Source organism: Lepidochelys kempii, chromosome 2, assembly GCF_965140265.1.
Source record: "Lepidochelys kempii isolate rLepKem1 chromosome 2, rLepKem1.hap2, whole genome shotgun sequence".
In the NCBI taxonomy this organism is placed as follows: domain Eukaryota; kingdom Metazoa; phylum Chordata; order Testudines; family Cheloniidae; genus Lepidochelys; species Lepidochelys kempii.
Window position 1 is genome coordinate 203,828,252 of NC_133257.1, and position 18,104 is coordinate 203,846,355.

The following is an 18,104-nucleotide window of genomic DNA, read 5'->3' on the forward strand; positions in this document are numbered from 1 at the left end:
TATTTATTGTAAAATATTCTTTCTGCTCCTCTCCTGGTATTTTAGATAGAAATTTTCCTGCTGGAGTTAAAAAGTCAATAAGCTTGGCAAAAATGGCAAAGAATGATGACCTTAGGTAATAGTAGTGAGCATTCTATAATCTCTGAATGGATATGGCACCCTTAGTTAACTAATTACTTTGCTTGGGAAAATCACACATTTCTGTTCTGTGATAAGCTACCTACATATCTTTCAAGATGTTAAGGTCGAAATGTTTAACAAAGACTCAAAATGTCATCTTGCTCTTCTCATTTCTCTTGAGAATGCTGCTGCGAAGATCATTTTCCCAGCCTGTTGCTGTGACCATGTAAACCCTCTCTTTGTACTCCTCCATTGGCTTCCCATTCTCTAGTACAGGGGTTCTCTCAACATATTTTTTGATAGCCTCAGAGTGCAGCCACCAACTCTTGCTGGTGGCCGTGCTGACAATTCTTCCTAAAATACTTAATTAACTTTAGGAAAAACAAATAATTATGCACATATACATGTCCGGATCATTGTCATTTTATTTATGTGGGGTTTTTTTGCAGACTCAAAAATAAAAATAATGGGCAGTTGTGTCTATTCGTTACTGGACCTAAACAGAATAGAAACAAAAATAAGCTACTTTGCATGTTTTGATTTTTTTTTTTTTTAGATTTTTAGTTAGAAAATCTGCTACTGTGAAAAGTGATAGATGTATATTTGTTAATAACACTTTTCACAGCAGACTTACTCAGCCCTGGCATGCTGGGGGACAAATTAAGCTCTGGATGAGGAAGGAGGTGGGAAGGAGGCGGGGGGCCAGGGGCAATGGGGATCTGGAGGATGCAGCGGCGGTGAATCCAGGGATGGAGCCCAAAACCCTGGCACTGCGGGACAGAGCTTTCCAGTGTATGGTCAGAGCCTGCCACCCATCGCCGCAGGGCAGAAGCCTGAAGCCCGAGCCATGCTGCCCCTGGGAAGGTGGGGAATTCTCACTGGTTGCCTGCTCCTACAGTGTTTCTGGCTCCAGAAGAGGGTAGGGACCAACTCCTGCAGGCAGCCCTGGTGGAGAAGCCACTGCTCTGCCACGCCCCCCGACCCCAATCATAGCCCAGGAGGCTATGGCTGCAAGAAACGCTTCTGGTGACTGCATTTGAAAAATGCTGCTCTAGTACCAGACATAAACTATTTGTCTTTGCTTTTATGGCTCTTTGTGGTGTATTCCCATCCTACCTGTCATCTCTCATTCACTAACAGTTTGTCAGCTCTCTCCTCCAGCCAGCCCATAATGCCTCCGTCACACACTTGTTAAATCTTCTAACAACCACCTTTGTGTTTTCTCCCATGCTACTCTTCACACTTGGGAGCAGTTCCCTGTTAACATTCGTAGACTACCTCATTAATGCTCCTTAAAGCTCTTTCCTTTTCTGTGATGCCAATGAGAAACTTGGCAATGATAAGGCTGCCGGTGTGCTGAGACTACTGCCTATTTTGCTGACCAATTCTGTGTCCTTGTTTCCTTGTACTCCCCCATTTGTCAGGTCCACCTGTTGCTGTTGTCTTATTCTTAGATGGTAATCTCTTTGGGGCAAAGACCAACTTACTGTTCTGATTGTACAGCACCTCGCACTTCGGGATCCTGGCCCATGACTAGGGCTTCTAGGTGCTACGGTAATACAAATAATAATAATTAATACAAATTAAGTACGTCTCAGAAACACTTGAGCAGAAGTTAAGTGATTTGGAATTAATTTTCTTTAACATAATTTTCTTTAATATGTTTACCAGATATGTAATGGTAACATTATGCTAGAAATCAGGAAAGCATTCTAAGCATTTACAGCATTAGGTTTTCTGCTGCCTTTTTGTTGTTGTAAAGCAATGAAAGAAACGCTTACATATTAGTTGTCTCTCTGTTTTCCCTTCCCAGATAATCGCTCTTTAGTGGAAATTGCCAATATGTATCATTCCATATCTGAAACTAGACACCCCTTGCAAACAGAAGAGCAAGAAATAGGCATTGATCCCTTGCAGGGTTACTTGAACAAGCCTGAAGAAGGTGAGTTTAATATTTCTACACTTTTTACTTTCTACTTAGAAACGTTACGTAAGAGTCTGATGATCACTATGCCTGGCATAATTTGTGTAATTCTCTCAATGAAGTTGAGCAGGGCAACGTTAAGAATATTTCAGTGTGTGTGTGTAGAGCACTCTGACACTAATGAAAACCATGAAAAGTCAACTTTCAATTACAGACAGAAACATTAGCCAAATGTTTAATGCGCTGTCATCCTTTTTAAATCATAAACCAAACAGTGACTTCACCATAAGAATATTGAAATGCAACATGGCCTTTGTTACAACTTTTTTCAAAGATGGGCTCTTTTGGTTGCTTTACACTGTTGATTTTTTCCTTTAATAAAATTTAGCATTTTATTTTGGGTGAGGTTATGCTGATGAAAAAAGACTGTTTTCCTCTTTTCTTCCTTTGAATCATAACACTTAGCTCTCCTGCTTTCCTTAAATAAAACCTTAAATAGAACAGGTGGAATTAAAGTGGAAATTACTGTGTAACTCAAGGTAAATTAACAGAAGGCAGTATTCAGACTACTCCAATGAACAGTGAGAAGAAACTGCTTGCATAATGCAAGTGCTTGTCTGTGTTACTTGTCCTTTCTACTTATTTGCTAGTAGTGACAATATGGTTGGTTAGAAGGAAATGAAAAGCTTAACAAGATGCTTGAATCCTCATCCTTGTCATGAAAACATTCCTCAAGTACTCAGTTATACACAATGACACCTTAACTACCTGTAATTTTCCAGTCATTGAACGCATGTACCAGAAGTGCAAGATAAAAAATTCATTTTAAATTAGAATTGAAACCGCTTAGTCACGTGTTTTCTGTGTACCTCTGTGTGTAAAACTACCATATAATAAAATGTATTAAAAAAAGCAACATTTCAATTTTTAATTCAGATTTCAATTATTTTGTAAAAAGCTAAAATCAGAGTTCATTTTTTTTTTACCGCTTTGTAAAGCTTTTTTTCAATGTGAGGAAAAGTAGAATGGACATCTTGGTGGAGCCATTCTAAAAAGGTAATAGTTTTTTAAGGTGAATGTCACTACGCTTTTACACTTCACACCTAAAAGGTTAATAGCCATATTAGTTTGATAAAGCAAATGCATTCTTAGTACACATTTTCAGAAGCCTAGGAATAAACATTTATAATATTATGAAGTATTACATGTTTTCCAAATGAAATATTTGTGATTTATTTAGATTAGTTTGTAGCCAACACTGATCAAAAATTGCAAGTTTCTTGTTTAGTTTAAAAAAAAAAAAAGTACACGTCTCTCTCAGCTCAGTTTCAAGACAAGTCAAGATTTTAACCCTGTTACAAAAACATTTTAAATTAATTTTACCCTTTATTGTGGCCAAGAGTGATTAGTTACCTTGAATGAGCAGGCTTTTAGTTTTTATCCCGACCTTAACATTTCTATGACATACAAAGTTATTAGTATTGAATTGATGTTTAAAAGTGCCATTAATTCATTTACCCCAAATGTTCATTAACAATGTAAATGTATGCTGATGTTCTATGAGACAAGGAAGTGACTAATGACTCTTCCCACTAACAACACTTAAAAATGAATAGAAACTTTAGATAGCTCATCTTGAAGTAATCAAGGCCCTCATTCAGCTTGGCATCTCTGTATGCTCTAAAACAGCTGTCAACTGTTAAAAATATATACACAACACACACATACACGCATGGGAAGATAAGGATATGTAAATACATGGTTCCCCCAAAGTCATAAAGGTTACCAACCGTAGTATAGTTTTTTCACATTCTGTATATGTAAATATTTTATATAATGCATCCATTTCATTTTCATCGCTTCTTTTTTTTAACTGTGAAACACATACTGCATTTTAATTTGGTTCCATATGTAACCAAGATCAATCTTCTGTGTTTTATCATTTAATTTTAAATAAAGTATATTTTTGGATTGCTGTGGAAGAGGGCTTGTATATCAAAGCATGTAATTTTCCCTGCCCATCCAGTCCGCTTCAGAAGTTCAGTGTAAAGAGGCAATCACTGATTCCTAAATGAGTACTGTAACCATTGGGATGAATCCATCTGTTGATCAGAGACTTCCCATGAACTGTTACTCTTCATTCCAGGTTGTCCTTTTTCTATTGTAATCTTGATGTACATAGTCTCAACTACAAATATAGGTTTACGGTAATACAAATGGGCAGCATACCTCTGTGAAATGTGAATATATTCTGGGTATTTCTGTTTCAGTGAAGGAAACTTGCAGGTTTCTCTTTAAAATACTAGAAAACACAACTGGTGCAACCTTTCCTATGTGGGGAGAACATATCTCATAATAAAAGGCTTTTTAATGTAGCAGCGAAAGACATAACAAGATCCAATGTCTGGAAGCTGAAGCTAGACAAATTCAGACTAAAATTAAAGCACAGATATTTTAAGGAGGTTAATTAAATACTGGAACAACTAATTTAGGAATGTGGTGGATTCTAAATTGCTTGAAGTTATTAAATCAAGACTGTATGTCTTCTAAAATATATGTTCTAATTCCATACAGAAGTTGCGGCCTTGATATAGGATTCACTTAGTGAAATTATATGGTAGGTGTAGGGCCCTACCAACTTCACGGTCCATTTTGGTCAATTTCACAGTCGTAGGATTTTAAAAATACTAAATTTCATGATTTCAGCTATTTAAATCTGAAACTTCATGGTGTTGTAATTTTAGGGTTCCTGACCCAAAAAGGAGGTGTGTGTATGTGAGTTAAAGGAAATAAGGCAGATCATTAGTAAGTATAAGCATTGTGAAAATAGATCTCGGTAATGACAGAAACTAGTCTGATTTGGTAAGCTACAGGAAATACTAAATTTGGGGAGCATGTATGTTTATTATAGATATAAAATATAGAGTTGTAGGGTTGCCACATTTGTCTTCGATTTTGCTGAATTTTTTTAAAGGCTTTGACTAAAATTAAAGGGGTGATTAGTTTGAGAAAAAAGTTACCCATTCAATTTTTGTGTGGTTTAGGATATTGGGATTTTGAATCAGAGTGAAATCTCATGAGAATATGCTTGTTTGCAATTATCCAAATCAAGATGGCCATATTCAGGCTACTAATTGACCAATAACAGGAAAGTCGTTTTGGTTTTAAAATGAGTTGTGAAATCTTTAATTATATTACTGATACTTAGGATCTGTAGAAATCTTCCAAGTAAAAATGCTGTTTATATATAGCTTTATATTTTAAAGGCACTACACAAACAATTCTTAAAACAGCGTTGAGATAAGTATCCCCATTTTACTGATAGGGAAATTGAAACAAAGTTAAATTTTCCTAAAGGCCTCTGCAAATGAGTTGCAGAATTGGAATCAGCTCCTTCTTATGGGTAACCTAGACACAGCCATAAGGCAAATAATTTCTTCTCAAAGAAGAAACATAGAATGCATCATTTCAAGAATCCAAGAACATTAATGCTTAAATCTGTCCTTCAAGAGGAAATCACACTTTCTACTTTAGCAGTTTTCAGTGACAAATAATAATTTCCTGTTAGCATGAAACTCTGCATACAATGTATATTTTAACTAAAAATGGAAACAAAATAAAATATATTTTATTTTTATTTTTCCCTTGTGCATTTAAATATAGATTCTTCCTCCATATATAGGATCATAGACCTATCCTGACAGTTGGATTTTGCTAATCTTTGAACTTCTCACTCTTATCCAGTGTCGGACCTCCATTGACCCCTATATTTCCTCTTCCCAAACATGCACAGCTGCCTTCTTTGCATCCTGCTTCTGGGATGCATTCTTGTTCCCATACCGTATTTTTTGGAATTGGATTATTTGTGAACCTGAGACGACTCATGGTTGTCAGTACTGAATTTTCTGGACAGAAGAACTTAAATGGGGAGCCACAATATGGATTCTGGACCTGCTCATTTATTAGTGTGGTTCCCCCTTTCAGCAGAATTTAAATGAATTGCCTATTTCAAGTCTTCAAACCCAAGGATCAGGTATCTAAATTACTTCCAAAGTCTGATCCTCTGTATGGAAGAAAAAATGAACTTTTTATCACAATGACTTCTCATTCATACTTTTTACATCAAATACCATTTCAACAACTTATTGTTTCATGTATGGGATATTTGAAATGTGGTTGCGCTTTGCTAGGGAAAATTCAGGTTTATGAACCTCTACCCTTTTTCAGAAAAGTCTTGAACCCTGGAGATGAGGAGAGACGGTTGGAGGCAGCATTTCAGAATCTGACTTTCTCCGTTTTCACTATGTACTATACCTAGCAAATTATTTTGTTCTTTTCCAAGTTCTTGATGATTAAATTGCAGTGAAGTAATAAAACTTGGAGTAGCTTTAACTGTTTCAGAGTTGCAGTAATTATCTGTAACACAGTTTATAGCATTATTTAATTTTTTAATGCACATTTTGAAGAATGCAGTAGGTGCTATTCCCCTTTCATGGGGAAATTTATCCTCTAAGGAGAGACTGGAACAAAGTATTTAATTCTTTTCAATTTAATTTGCTCAATATCACAATTAATACAATTAAGGTCACTTGAAATGAAACGATTAATGAATTGAGTAATTTACTTTAACAGTGTCTGTGTGTTCTCACAATTTCATTTGCTTTAATTAGTGTACAAGCTATTATTTAATAGCATACTTCACATAGGAAAAATGTAATATGTTCTTGGCTCCTATTAAAGGAAAGGAAAAACTTGTAATGAGTTACGAGTGATTTTTTTTTTAAAGTGGCTGTTAGATGGTGAGAGAGGAAAAGGGTGACATGGTTGGAAAGATAAAAATAGATATCATAGGATATGACTGAAATGAACACAATCAAAGATTGTTAAACTGCCCATCTCAGGGGCCAGGTCAATATTGTCTGTAGTATTTTTACAGTACTTTGACTACAGACATGCTATAGTCTATATTTATTTTTAAATATACTATGCTTTTATTTAAAAACAAATGTGGTGAAGTTTCTCTTGAATTCGTCTTTACCATCCTCTTCGGGGTGGTGAGCCTATGCTTGATCCACTGTGATATTATGGAAGTGCTCCTGCTTTGTTCCTATAGTTTGAGTAGATGGAAATGGGCAATGACAAGAGTTTCTAATCAAGTGAGCACAAGCATCTCAGCTAGGAATAACTACAAGAAGAACATAGTGCTTTTGCAACTTTCCCTCAGACAGATTGCTGCTGCTACTGGTGACCAGGCCTGTTAAAGCTGAAGGTTCAGAAATCTGGAGAATTTATGTAAATGACTGAATCCCCTAAAATGCATATTTGATGAATATGCATTGCCTTTCTTAAATGACAGAGAATATCCCGATTACCAATACTTAGGACTAACAAGGCTGCAGCCTGATATGAACATTTGGAGCGTACAAATTGCTATGTTCCTGGATGGCTCTGGTATCTTCTTGAGTTGATGTCCAGGTAACTCTGGAAAATTCCCAGGCTGCTGCTCCTTGTCCTGGGGATCTGGTTGAGTTGCTAGCTTTGCTATATACCGCTTTCCCTGGATGGATGAATGTTCTGGCTGTTTCTGGCAACCAGCTGGGGGAATGCCTTGGATGGGCTGCAGCCCTTGCCTTGGTGTCCAGCTCTGGCTGCTCATGCCTCCTGCTTCCTGGATAGGTTTGCTGTAAACTCACTATGGCTGCCATTCCCTGACTATTGCTTGCGGGCCCCTGTAGCCAGAGAGAGAGGGAGATGGCTAAAACCCTGCCCCGTGTTGTCCTAGTGCTAGTTCCAAGTCTGTGGTCCTGGGTGCTTTGGGAATCAATGGTGCAGGCTACATCTCTATAGTTAGAGTCTCTGTGGATAGTCCTGAAGGAGTCTATCTAGAGAGATGCAGCCTACAGTGTCCCCTCAGCTCCACAAATCAGGAGGTGTAAGCAGTTCAGAAAGCAGCTAAAACTAGGAGCCTGCTGGTCAGATCAGAAGATGGTCTAGATAATACTTACTCCTACCTCAGGGCAAAGGACTGGACCAGATGGCCTTTTGAGATCCCTTCTAGTCCCACCTTTCTCTGATGCTATTTAACAAATATGAGTGACACTGCAGCCACTTGCTGTATGACCAGTATGACCAGCCTTGAGAAATTAAAATCATAAAGGTTTAAAAAAAATGTGGTTTGTTGGTCTGTCTTTTGATTATTGAAATCCCTCTGCCCATCTTCAGTTTGTGTATGACAATTAGTGCTGCCCACTCCCCAAACTTGTTGAGTAAGGTCATTTTGGCCCGCTATTGAAGGAACTCTCACCTCCTTATCGTCCCATTCCTGCCTTGCATTTAATTCTGCCCCCACCCCCTTCAATTCAGCCCTCAACTTCCCAGTTCAACGCATCATCAGTTCAGCTTGCCCCCCCTGCTAGTTCAGGCCTTCCCTTAAATCTACCCCCACCCCATCACTTGAGTCCATCCAGCTCACAACCCCATCAATTCATCCCTTTACCCCCAAATCAGCTCATTCCCAGCCTCACCTCCACTCCTCCTGGGTTCTTCATCCCTTTTCCCAGACTTGCAGTGTTGCCAACACTTGCAAGTTTTTGGGGAGTGACATGATTTTGGCTGGAGTTGGAGCCAGTCTCGGGATGAAACGAGAACCTCTAGCCCAGGGGTCATCAGTAGGCAGACCACTGGCCAAATCTGGGCTGCCAGATGCATTTGAACAGACCCCAGTATTTTTAATTTACTTATTATTAACATTATTTTTTATTATTTTCTCTGGACTCTGGACCTTCAGTATACCTTCGCCAAGAAATTTGGACCTTGACAAAAAACTAATTAATGACTACCCTGGCTATAGCTGATCTGAGCCCTCTGATTGGCTGCCTGGCCCACTTGCCCACCTTGTGGGGCAGAACAGCTGATACAGGCAGAGCTCGCTTCCTCTCCACCCTCTGCAGCAGCCTGGAGCCATCCTCACAGGATGGGATGAGAGAAATAAAGAGCTCTGCTGCCTCCTCTCCTGTTACTTTCTGAGAGCAACAGGGATGGGACAGTGCCTCTGCCCTGCGACCCCCCCCCCCTCCCTGCAGTACCTAGCCTGGGTAGGGGCAGAGGGAGGTGAAGAGCCCCTGGAGCGTGCCCACAGCCTGGAAGTGGGAGAGGATGCCCCTCTGCATCCCCCCAGCACTGATGCCAAACAGCTTGGTGACAACAACTCCCCATTGCTCTTACTGAGACACATTATCTCCTGGTGTCTAACTTCTATGCCAAATCCAGAAAGCCCACTTTTAAAATAAATACATTACTCCTCAGCTATTACACATACAGCTCACAATCATTATGAATCTTAGCAAGTTACAAGCTTTCTGTGGATACCTTACATCCTGCTCTTTATGATAGTCTGTAAGATATAAGTTTAATATAGTGAGTTTGTCAGGTTTGAAGTGAGAGATGTCTACAAAAAACAGGGACCCTTTGCCAAGGGGTCTCTGCGTCACACACATCTTCTTTAACCTAAATATATTTTGCTTTGTTTTTTCAATATATCCTACCAACACCATCATGTTTAATCAAAAGCCATTCCTTGTTCATCACAGTTTTCTCTCTGTAAGACAGATTGAGAATTTCCTACATATCGTAGCACACACATTGAGCCCCTCTGCACTTTACTACTCCTCCACCATCTACAAGAGTCAGGCAGTACTGGCTACTTTCCGAGACAGGTCGCTGCACTAGAAGGAGCACGGGTCTGATTCAGTATGGCAATTCGACTGACACAATTCAAGGCACAATTGTTTAGCCTTTTGCAATACTGAGACTTTGATTGGAAAGCCATCAGATGCAATGACAAACAATCAAGACCTCTTAAAGTTAGAAACGAAACTTTACAACAAGATAGGGGTTTGGCCAAAAACAACAAGGTTTTCAGAATAACACAGAGGAGGGAGGAGCACTTTGTATCCATTCATTGAAGAACCCCTGGTGAACCCCTTTCATGAACATTTGGATCCTTGTTCTTGTGACATTGGCCAGCTTGGCAACAGTCTGAACTTTGGAGGGGGGTGTGTGTGTGTGTGTGGGGAGGGGGAGTGTTAACCTATTTTATTATATTGGAGAGGTAACTTGATAAATGTAGGCCCTAGTACACATTTTATGATTGTTTTGTATTGTAACCATTTCTTTCCACCACACTCTCTTGTTTCGAGTTAAATCTTTATTCTTTCTTAAATAAGCCTACTTTTGTTTTATTATAAGTGCTCACAAGTGCTGTGTGGTTTACAGGAGCAGTGGTTTAAGGTAAAAGCAGTAAACTGGCATACACTGTACTTTTGAATGCAGAGGGTCTGGAATTTCTGTGAGTACCTAGTGTTGGGTTGGATATCAGAGGAATGCTTCAAAGGGACTCGAGGATCGGGTTGCGCACCTATTGTTAACCTGCCAGGTGAAGTTAAGACTGACATAGCCCAGAGAAGTGGCTGAAAGGCTGGTGATGGTAGGGAGCTGACACTCAGCTATCACAAGAAAGACTCCCTCATGCTCTATTCCGGAGTTAACAAAAAGTGACTTGGGTACCCCAAGAACTGGCACAAAATGGAAAACTGGTTTTGAAATCTGTGAAGCTAGAGAGGATGTTTTTCATATAATAGTAAACTCCAGCCTGGAGCAGGATGCTGATGGTGACGCAGGGCTCAGAGGTCTTCTATACTGTACTAGAATCATAGAATCATAGTCTTTAAGGTCAGAAGGGACCATTATGATCATCTAGTCTGACCTCCTGCACAACGCAGGCCATGGAACCTGACCCACCAACTCGTGTAACAAACCCCTAAAGTATGTCTGAGCTATTGAAGTCCTCAAATTGTGGTTTAAAGACTTCAAGCTGCAGAGAATCCTCCAGCAAGTGACCCGAGCCCCATGCTGAAGAGGAAGGCAAAAAACCCCTAGGGCCTCTGCCAATCTAACCTGGGGGAAGATTCCTTCCTAACCCCAAATATGGCGATCAGCTAAATCCTGAGCATGTAGGCAAGACTCACCAGCCAAACACCCAGAAAAGAATTCTCTGTAGTAACTCAGATCCCACCCCATCTAACATCTCATCACAGGCCATTGGGCATATCTGCCACTAGTAGTTGAAGATCAATTAATTGCCAAAATTAGGCTATCCCATCATATCATCTCCTCCATAAACTTATCAAGCTTTGTCTTGAAGCCAGATATGTCTTTTGTCCCCATTGCTTCCCTTGGAAGGCTATTCCAGAATTTCACTCCTCTGATGGTTAGAAACTTTGTCTAATTTCAAGTATAAACTTCCTGATGGCCAGTTTATATCCATTTGTTCTTGTGTCCACATTGGTATTGAGCTTAAATAATTCTACTCCCTCCATGGTATTTATCCCTCTGATATATTTATAGATAGTAATCATATCTCCTCTCAGCCTTCTTTTAGTTAAGCTAAAAAAGCCAAGCTCATTGAGTCTCCTTTCATAAGACAGGTTTTCCATTCCTTGGATCATCCTAGTAGCCCTTCTCGGTACCTCTTCCAGTTTGAATTCATTCTTCTTAAACATGGGAGACCAGGCCTGCGCACAGTATTCCAGATGAGGTCTCACCAGTGCCTTGTATAACGGTACTAACACCTCTTTATCTCTACTGGAAATACCTCGCCTGATGCATCCCAAGACATTAGTTTTTTTCATGGCCATATCACATTGGTGGCTAATAGTCATCCTGTGATCAACCAATACTCCGAAGTCCTTCTCCTCCTCTGTTACTTCCAAGTAATGTGTCTCCAGTTTATAACAGAAATTCTTGTTGTTAATCCCTAAATGCATGACCTTGCACTTTTCACTATTAAATTTTTTCCTATTACCATTACTCCAGTTTACAAGGTCATCCAGATTTTCCTGTATGATATCCCGGTCCTTCTCTGTATTGGCAATACCTCCCAGCTTTGTGTCATCCACAAACTTTATTAGCACATTTCCGCTTTTTGTGCCAAGGTCAGTAATAAAAAGATTAAATAAGATTGGTCCCATAACCGATCCCTGAGGAACTCCACTAGTAACCTCCTTCCAGTCTGACAGTTCACTTTTCAGTGTGACCCCCTTTAACCAGTTCCTTATCAAACCTTTCAATTTTCATATTAACCCCCATCTTTTCCAATTTAGCTAATAATTCTCCATGTGGAACCATATCAGATACCGTACTGAAATTGAGGTAAATTAGATCCACAGCATTCCCTTTGTCTTAAAAATCTGTTACCTTCTCAAAGAAGCCGATCAGGTTGGTTTGACACAATCTACCTTTTGTAAAGCCATGTTGTATTTTGTCCCAATTACCATTGACCTCAATGTCCTTAACTACTTTCTCCTTCAAAATTTTTTCCAAGACCTTGCATACTACAGATGTCAAACTAACAGGCCTGTAGTTACCTGGGTCACTTTTTTTACTTTTCTTAAAAATAGGAATTATGTTAGCAATTCTCCAGTCATACGGTACAACCCCTGAGTTTACAGATTGGTTAAAAATTCTTGTTAAAAGGCTTGCAATTTCAGGTGCCAGTTCCTTTAATATTCTTGGATGAAGATTATCTGGGCCCCGCAATTTAGTCCCATTAAGCATTTTGAGTTTCGCTTCTACTTCAGATATGGTAATATCTGCTTCCATATCCTCATTCCCATTTGTCGTCCTACCGTTATCCCAAAGCTCCTCATTAGCCTCATTAAAGACTGAGGCAAAGTATTTGTTTAGATATTGGGCCATGCCTAGATTATCCTTAACCTCCACTCCATCCTCAGTGTTAAGTGGTCCCACTTCTTCTTTCTTTGTTTTCTTCTTATTTATATGGCTATAGAACCTTTTACTATTGCTTTTCATTCCCTTTGCAAGGTCCAACTCTACATGGCTTTTGGCCTTTCTCACTTTATCTCTACATGTTCTGACCTCAGTAAGGTCGCTTTCCTTGCTAATCCCTCCCATCATCCACTCCTTGTAGGCTTTCTGCTTTTTCTTAATCACCTCTCTGAGATGCTTGCTCATCCAGCTTGGTCTACAACTTCTGCCTACGAATTTTTTCCCCTTTCTTGGGATGCAGGCTTCTGATAGTTTCTGCAACTTTGACTTGAAGTAATTCCAGGCCTCCTCCTCCTTTAGATCCACACGTTTTTCAGCCCAATCCACTTCCCTAACTAATTTCCTTAATTTTTTAAAGTTAACCTTTTTGAAATCAAATCCCTAGTCACACATCTATTTTTGTTTATCCTTCCATTTAGTTTGAACTGAATTAGCTCATGATCACTCAAACCAAGGTTGTCCCCTACAATAATTTTTTCTATGAAGTCCTCACTGCTCACCAAAACCAAATCTAAAATGGCATCCTCTCTTGTCGGTTCAGCAACTACTTGGTGAAGGAATCCATCAGCTATTGTATCCAGGAAAATCTGAGCCCTATTATTATTATTACTAGCACTTGTCCTCCAGTCTATATCTGGGAAGTCAGTCTCCCATGATCACACAATTCCCATTAGTATTTACTTCTTTAAAAACATTAAAGAGGTCTCTATCCATATCCACATCGGATCCCGGCGGTCTATAGCACACCCCAAGCACTGTCCCAGGGCAGGCTCCAGTAGCTTTCTTCCCCAATGTGATTTTTGCCCAGACAGACTGTCTTATCCATTCCATCACTTCTTATTTCTTTACAGTCTACCTCATCATTGATTATACAATGCTATTCCACCACCTTTGCCTTTATTTCTGTCTTTCCTAAACAGCACATACCCTTCAATACCCATACTCCAGTCATGACGACTATTCCACCATGTTTCTGTTATCCCTAGAATATCTGGTTTCACTTCTGGCACCAATAGCTCAAGTTCCTCCATTTTGTTACCTAGGCTCCTCGCATTAGTGTACAAACATCTTAATTTTTGCCGTTTGGCTTCACTCACATTCTTTACCCGATTGGGCACAGACATTCTACTGCTAATATTACCTATTAGATTGGTATGTACACTGCCCCTCCACCTTATATCCAGTCTCCTACCCATGGCTGTATCCTTTCTTACTTTGTTTTCTTCCCTCTGAGAGAATAACTGGCCTGGAGATTACTTGGATATCTCCCAACCATCTCCCCGAAATTCCTAGTTTAAAGCTCTCTTGATCAGTTTTGCCAGCCTCCATCCTAGAAGTCTATTTCCCTCCTTACTCAGGTGAAGTCCATCCCGAGAGAACAGTCCTCTGTCCATGAATGCTTCCCAGTGGCCATACATCCCAAAGTCCTCCTTATAGCACCACTATAAGATGCCTGAGCCATTTGTTGATCATCATAATCTTGTCACACATTTCTTGTGCTTCTCCAGGAACAGGCAGAATCCCCCTGAAGATCACCTGAGCCTTGATTTCCTATAGCATCTTCCCCAGCCTGGCATAGTCTTCCTTGTTATGTTCCAGTGAGAATCTAGCCATATCATTTGTTCCCACATGAAGGATTATCAGTGGATTCTTTCCTGCTCCCATTAGGATATTCTTCAGCTTCAGGTCCACATCCCGTATCTTAGCACCCGGCAGACAGCACACCCTTCTGTTCTCTGGATCAGCTCTTGTTACAGGCCTGTCTATCCTTCTCAGCAAGGAGTCCCCAATCATGTAGACCTGCTTTTTCCTGGCGATGGTGCAATTCTCCAGTCTATCCCCTGTTCCATCTGGCCGCAAGTCCTCTCGATTCCTATTGTCCCTTGCAATCCTTTGCAACCCATCCCTTTTCCTCCTGGGGCTCATATTTGGTGGTGGTATCTCCATTGACTCTTGCCCTCTTCCAATAGGACTAACTGCTCTTCTCTTTTTCCTTGCCCTCTCACCTTCAGTGACCACCTTCTTCATTTTCCAACTCCACAAACCTGTTCCTGAGCTCTATTTCTCCTTCACTGCCCTGTCTTTTCCTCTGCCTGGTTCTCTTAGTCACATGCTTCCACTGTCCACTTTTCTCATCCAGCAGTATCCCCTCAGAGTTCTTTGGTCCTGCTTCCATCTGCAAGTCTGAGCTTTTCCCTTCAGCCTCTTCATGTCTTTGCTCCATCATCCACTCGAACCCCCTTCTAAACTCAACCAGAGTCTCCACCTGCATCTCCAATCCTAGGATCTTCTCTTCCATCAGCTCTATCAGGCGGCATTTCATGCAGATGAAATTCTTTTCAGGTACCCCCTCCAGGATAATGTACATGCCACAGCTTCTGCATCCAGTCCTCTTCATTGTGTCTTCCACTACTTGGGTCACTACTACTGCTGCCTCTGTGTCTATCATAGCCTTCTCATCTAAGTCCTGTTAGTCTGGGAAACACAAACCAAACCAAAACACTGTTCTGTACTATATAAATTCTTATATAATCCTTCTCACTGTAGTATCTGAACGTCTTAGTCGTGTATTAAGCAGTGTGACTAACATATGGCATGTGAGGTATGTTCTTTCTTTCAGTTTCTCCCCAGAGGAAAATTGTGTGTGCCATGTAGTTTTTTGTTTTAAAGGATTTTTTTAAAAATGCAAATGCTGCTGTGCATATATAAAGGTAGAAGAAGGGTGCCTTGCACTTGGAGAAGATAGTGATGAGGTTTGTGATGGCCCTTAATTCCTTTGGGAGTTCATTTCACAGTCCCATACTAGTGTCCAAGAAAGTGCTATCTTCTGCACCGACGAGCTTTCCCTTTATGGTAGAAAGTCTCATCCTGTCTGAGGAGCAGAGTTGCTGATCATGATCCTGGTCCCACAGCTTTAGGCGATCTTTTAGAAATGCTGGACCCAGGCTACTTGGCGCCTCGAAGATAAGGACAGAGCTGCAGGGATAGAATTTCACTACTGCATAGAAGAATGAGCTCTATTAAGTCTGCTTCACGTTGTGGTGGCTGAGCAGAAGCAAGGATATTTTCTGCATCTTCCAACACCAGATGCTAACATAACACTGTTTTTAATATTCATTTATTAATAATAGCTACTGTTTAGTCTGCTTTTAACGGTAACAGAATTGTGGTGACTACCAGGCCATGGGAACACTTCCTTTTCATTTACATCTTGCATTAACTGTACCTGTCACTTTCTCTCTCAATTGTACTTTCATTTCCTTTTCTAATTTCATTCTTGGAAAAACTTTCTGAACTGGATATCTGCAGGAGAAAAAAATGGTAATGCTTTAAAAATATTATATTAAATTATAAAGGCAGCTGGTAATGGAGAATACCCAACATTTTTATTTAAAAATAAATTATATTTATAGTATTTTTGGATTTCACTGTACTGTATAATTGGTGTTAATTAGTTGTAGACTATAGGCATGCCCAAATCACCTCATGCGCAACTTCAGAATAAAGGGGTGGGCTTCACACTGTGTCCCAAAGGTCATCAAGCTTGTGCTCTGTGAAACTGAGGAAGGAAAGGAGTTGCAGAGCTTGGACCCTCCTAAATGACCTGCCTTAATGTTCAAATCTATGAACAGTTAGAGCACAGACTTGTGAGTCTAATTTTTTGATCATTTCCTTTTATTTTTAAAGATCTGAAATTTCCTGTTTTAAAACTTAGGGAATTAAGCCTTGTGTTTCATTTAATTGTCAAAAGCTTACACTAGCAAAGGTCAGATTTTAGGCTTCCGATCAATAGGCCTAAAAGTGCCTTAATCTTTTGCCAGCTTGTATATCTTTGCAGTGTCGTCTTTATAGGTGTATAGTTTAAGTAAAGGTGCTCAGCGTGAGGGAAAATCAAAGTACCATCATACTTACTAGGTAATTTCTTACCACTCACAATAAGATGTGTATTATTTATCAACAATCTTGCCTCTTAACAAAGAAAAATAAGCCTACTTTTAGGTGCCACTACTACAAACAAAGCAGCTGATGCTTTAATGAATACCATACTGAGGGCCATGCAGGACATAAGGCGAATTAAGCAGGTTACAAACTGCACATCTTCTATTTAGATATAGGAGATTTCCCCAGCACTGACAATTAGTTGTACTGATCAGGCAAGCAGACAGACAGAAACAGAAGGAGACCATTTGTATCAATTTGAGTAGCACAACTAGTAATGAAGTAAAATAGCCACACAATGTAGTTTCACCTCCACTTTGGAATACACTGTTCCCAGCTCCACAAAATAAATAGATAAGTGCGGTGTTTAACAAAAGCTTATTTTCTGTTGACAAATTGAGCACAAAGGAATAACACCCTTCTAACCCAGAATATTTTTTTAAGAAGAAAACATTTTCTGGACATACAAACAAGTTTGAATCTCGGTAACCTGACAGCTTTGTTTAAAAGTTGAATGAGTTTCCTTTCATGAAAATCTTTTCGAAGTACAGCAATTCAGCTGTGAAAACCTGAATACATTAATGACGACAAAGAACCTCAAGAATAAGCCAACATTTACTTTTGTTCTTTTACAACATTTCCTGATGAATTGCATATACAAAAGTGTTACAGGTTATTTTAATTTTCCTATTTTACTCTGATAACAAATGTCTCTACTGTTTATCTTTTCAGTTACAGTATCTTATTATTACTAATCAACTTTAATTATTTTTAACAAAATGATTGAGACTTTTCCCCCTCTATTTCTATATAATGGACTGTCCTAATATCATTAAAATTAATGGCAAAGTTCCCATGCATTGCAGTGGTAGCAGGGTTGAAGGCAATATGTTTTAAATGAGGCAGTAATGTAGGCCAAGCTACTTAAAAGTCATTGGTCATTTTGGGTGCCATAAATTTGTGGGTGTCCATCCTCAGATGCGATAAAAGGACCTCATTTTCAGACGTTAGATGCTCAGCATTTCTGAAGATCAGGCCCCTGTTAAGGTATCTCAAATTGAGTATCCAAATCATGTTTTTTAAAAATCATGGCCTAAAGGTTTCACTTATAAGAAATACAAAAAATAAATTGCAGTAACATTCATGTTCTTGCCTAACATTAGACCTAAAAGTGCTCAAAGTTCAGTGAACCAGCAAAAGCAAGGGCACAGCCAGGTGGGATTAGAAACACCATCCTAACACGTACACATACTTGCATCTAGATCTAGTTTGGTAC

At 39.5% G+C, this 18,104-nt stretch overlaps 1 protein-coding gene across 1 annotated transcript in view; it reads left to right on the forward strand.

Annotated features, from left to right (window-relative positions):
* Positions 1-1,583: 1,583 nt before the first annotated feature.
* Positions 1,584-18,104, forward strand: part of TBC1D5 (TBC1 domain family member 5) — a 274,157-nt gene continuing 257,636 nt past the window's right edge. The window contains exons 1-2 of the mRNA XM_073333539.1: positions 1,584-1,674; positions 1,934-2,062. Coding sequence (XP_073189640.1) covers positions 1,650-1,674; positions 1,934-2,062 — 154 coding nt within the window. The 5' untranslated portion in view covers positions 1,584-1,649. The remainder of the gene's footprint in view (positions 1,675-1,933; positions 2,063-18,104) is intronic.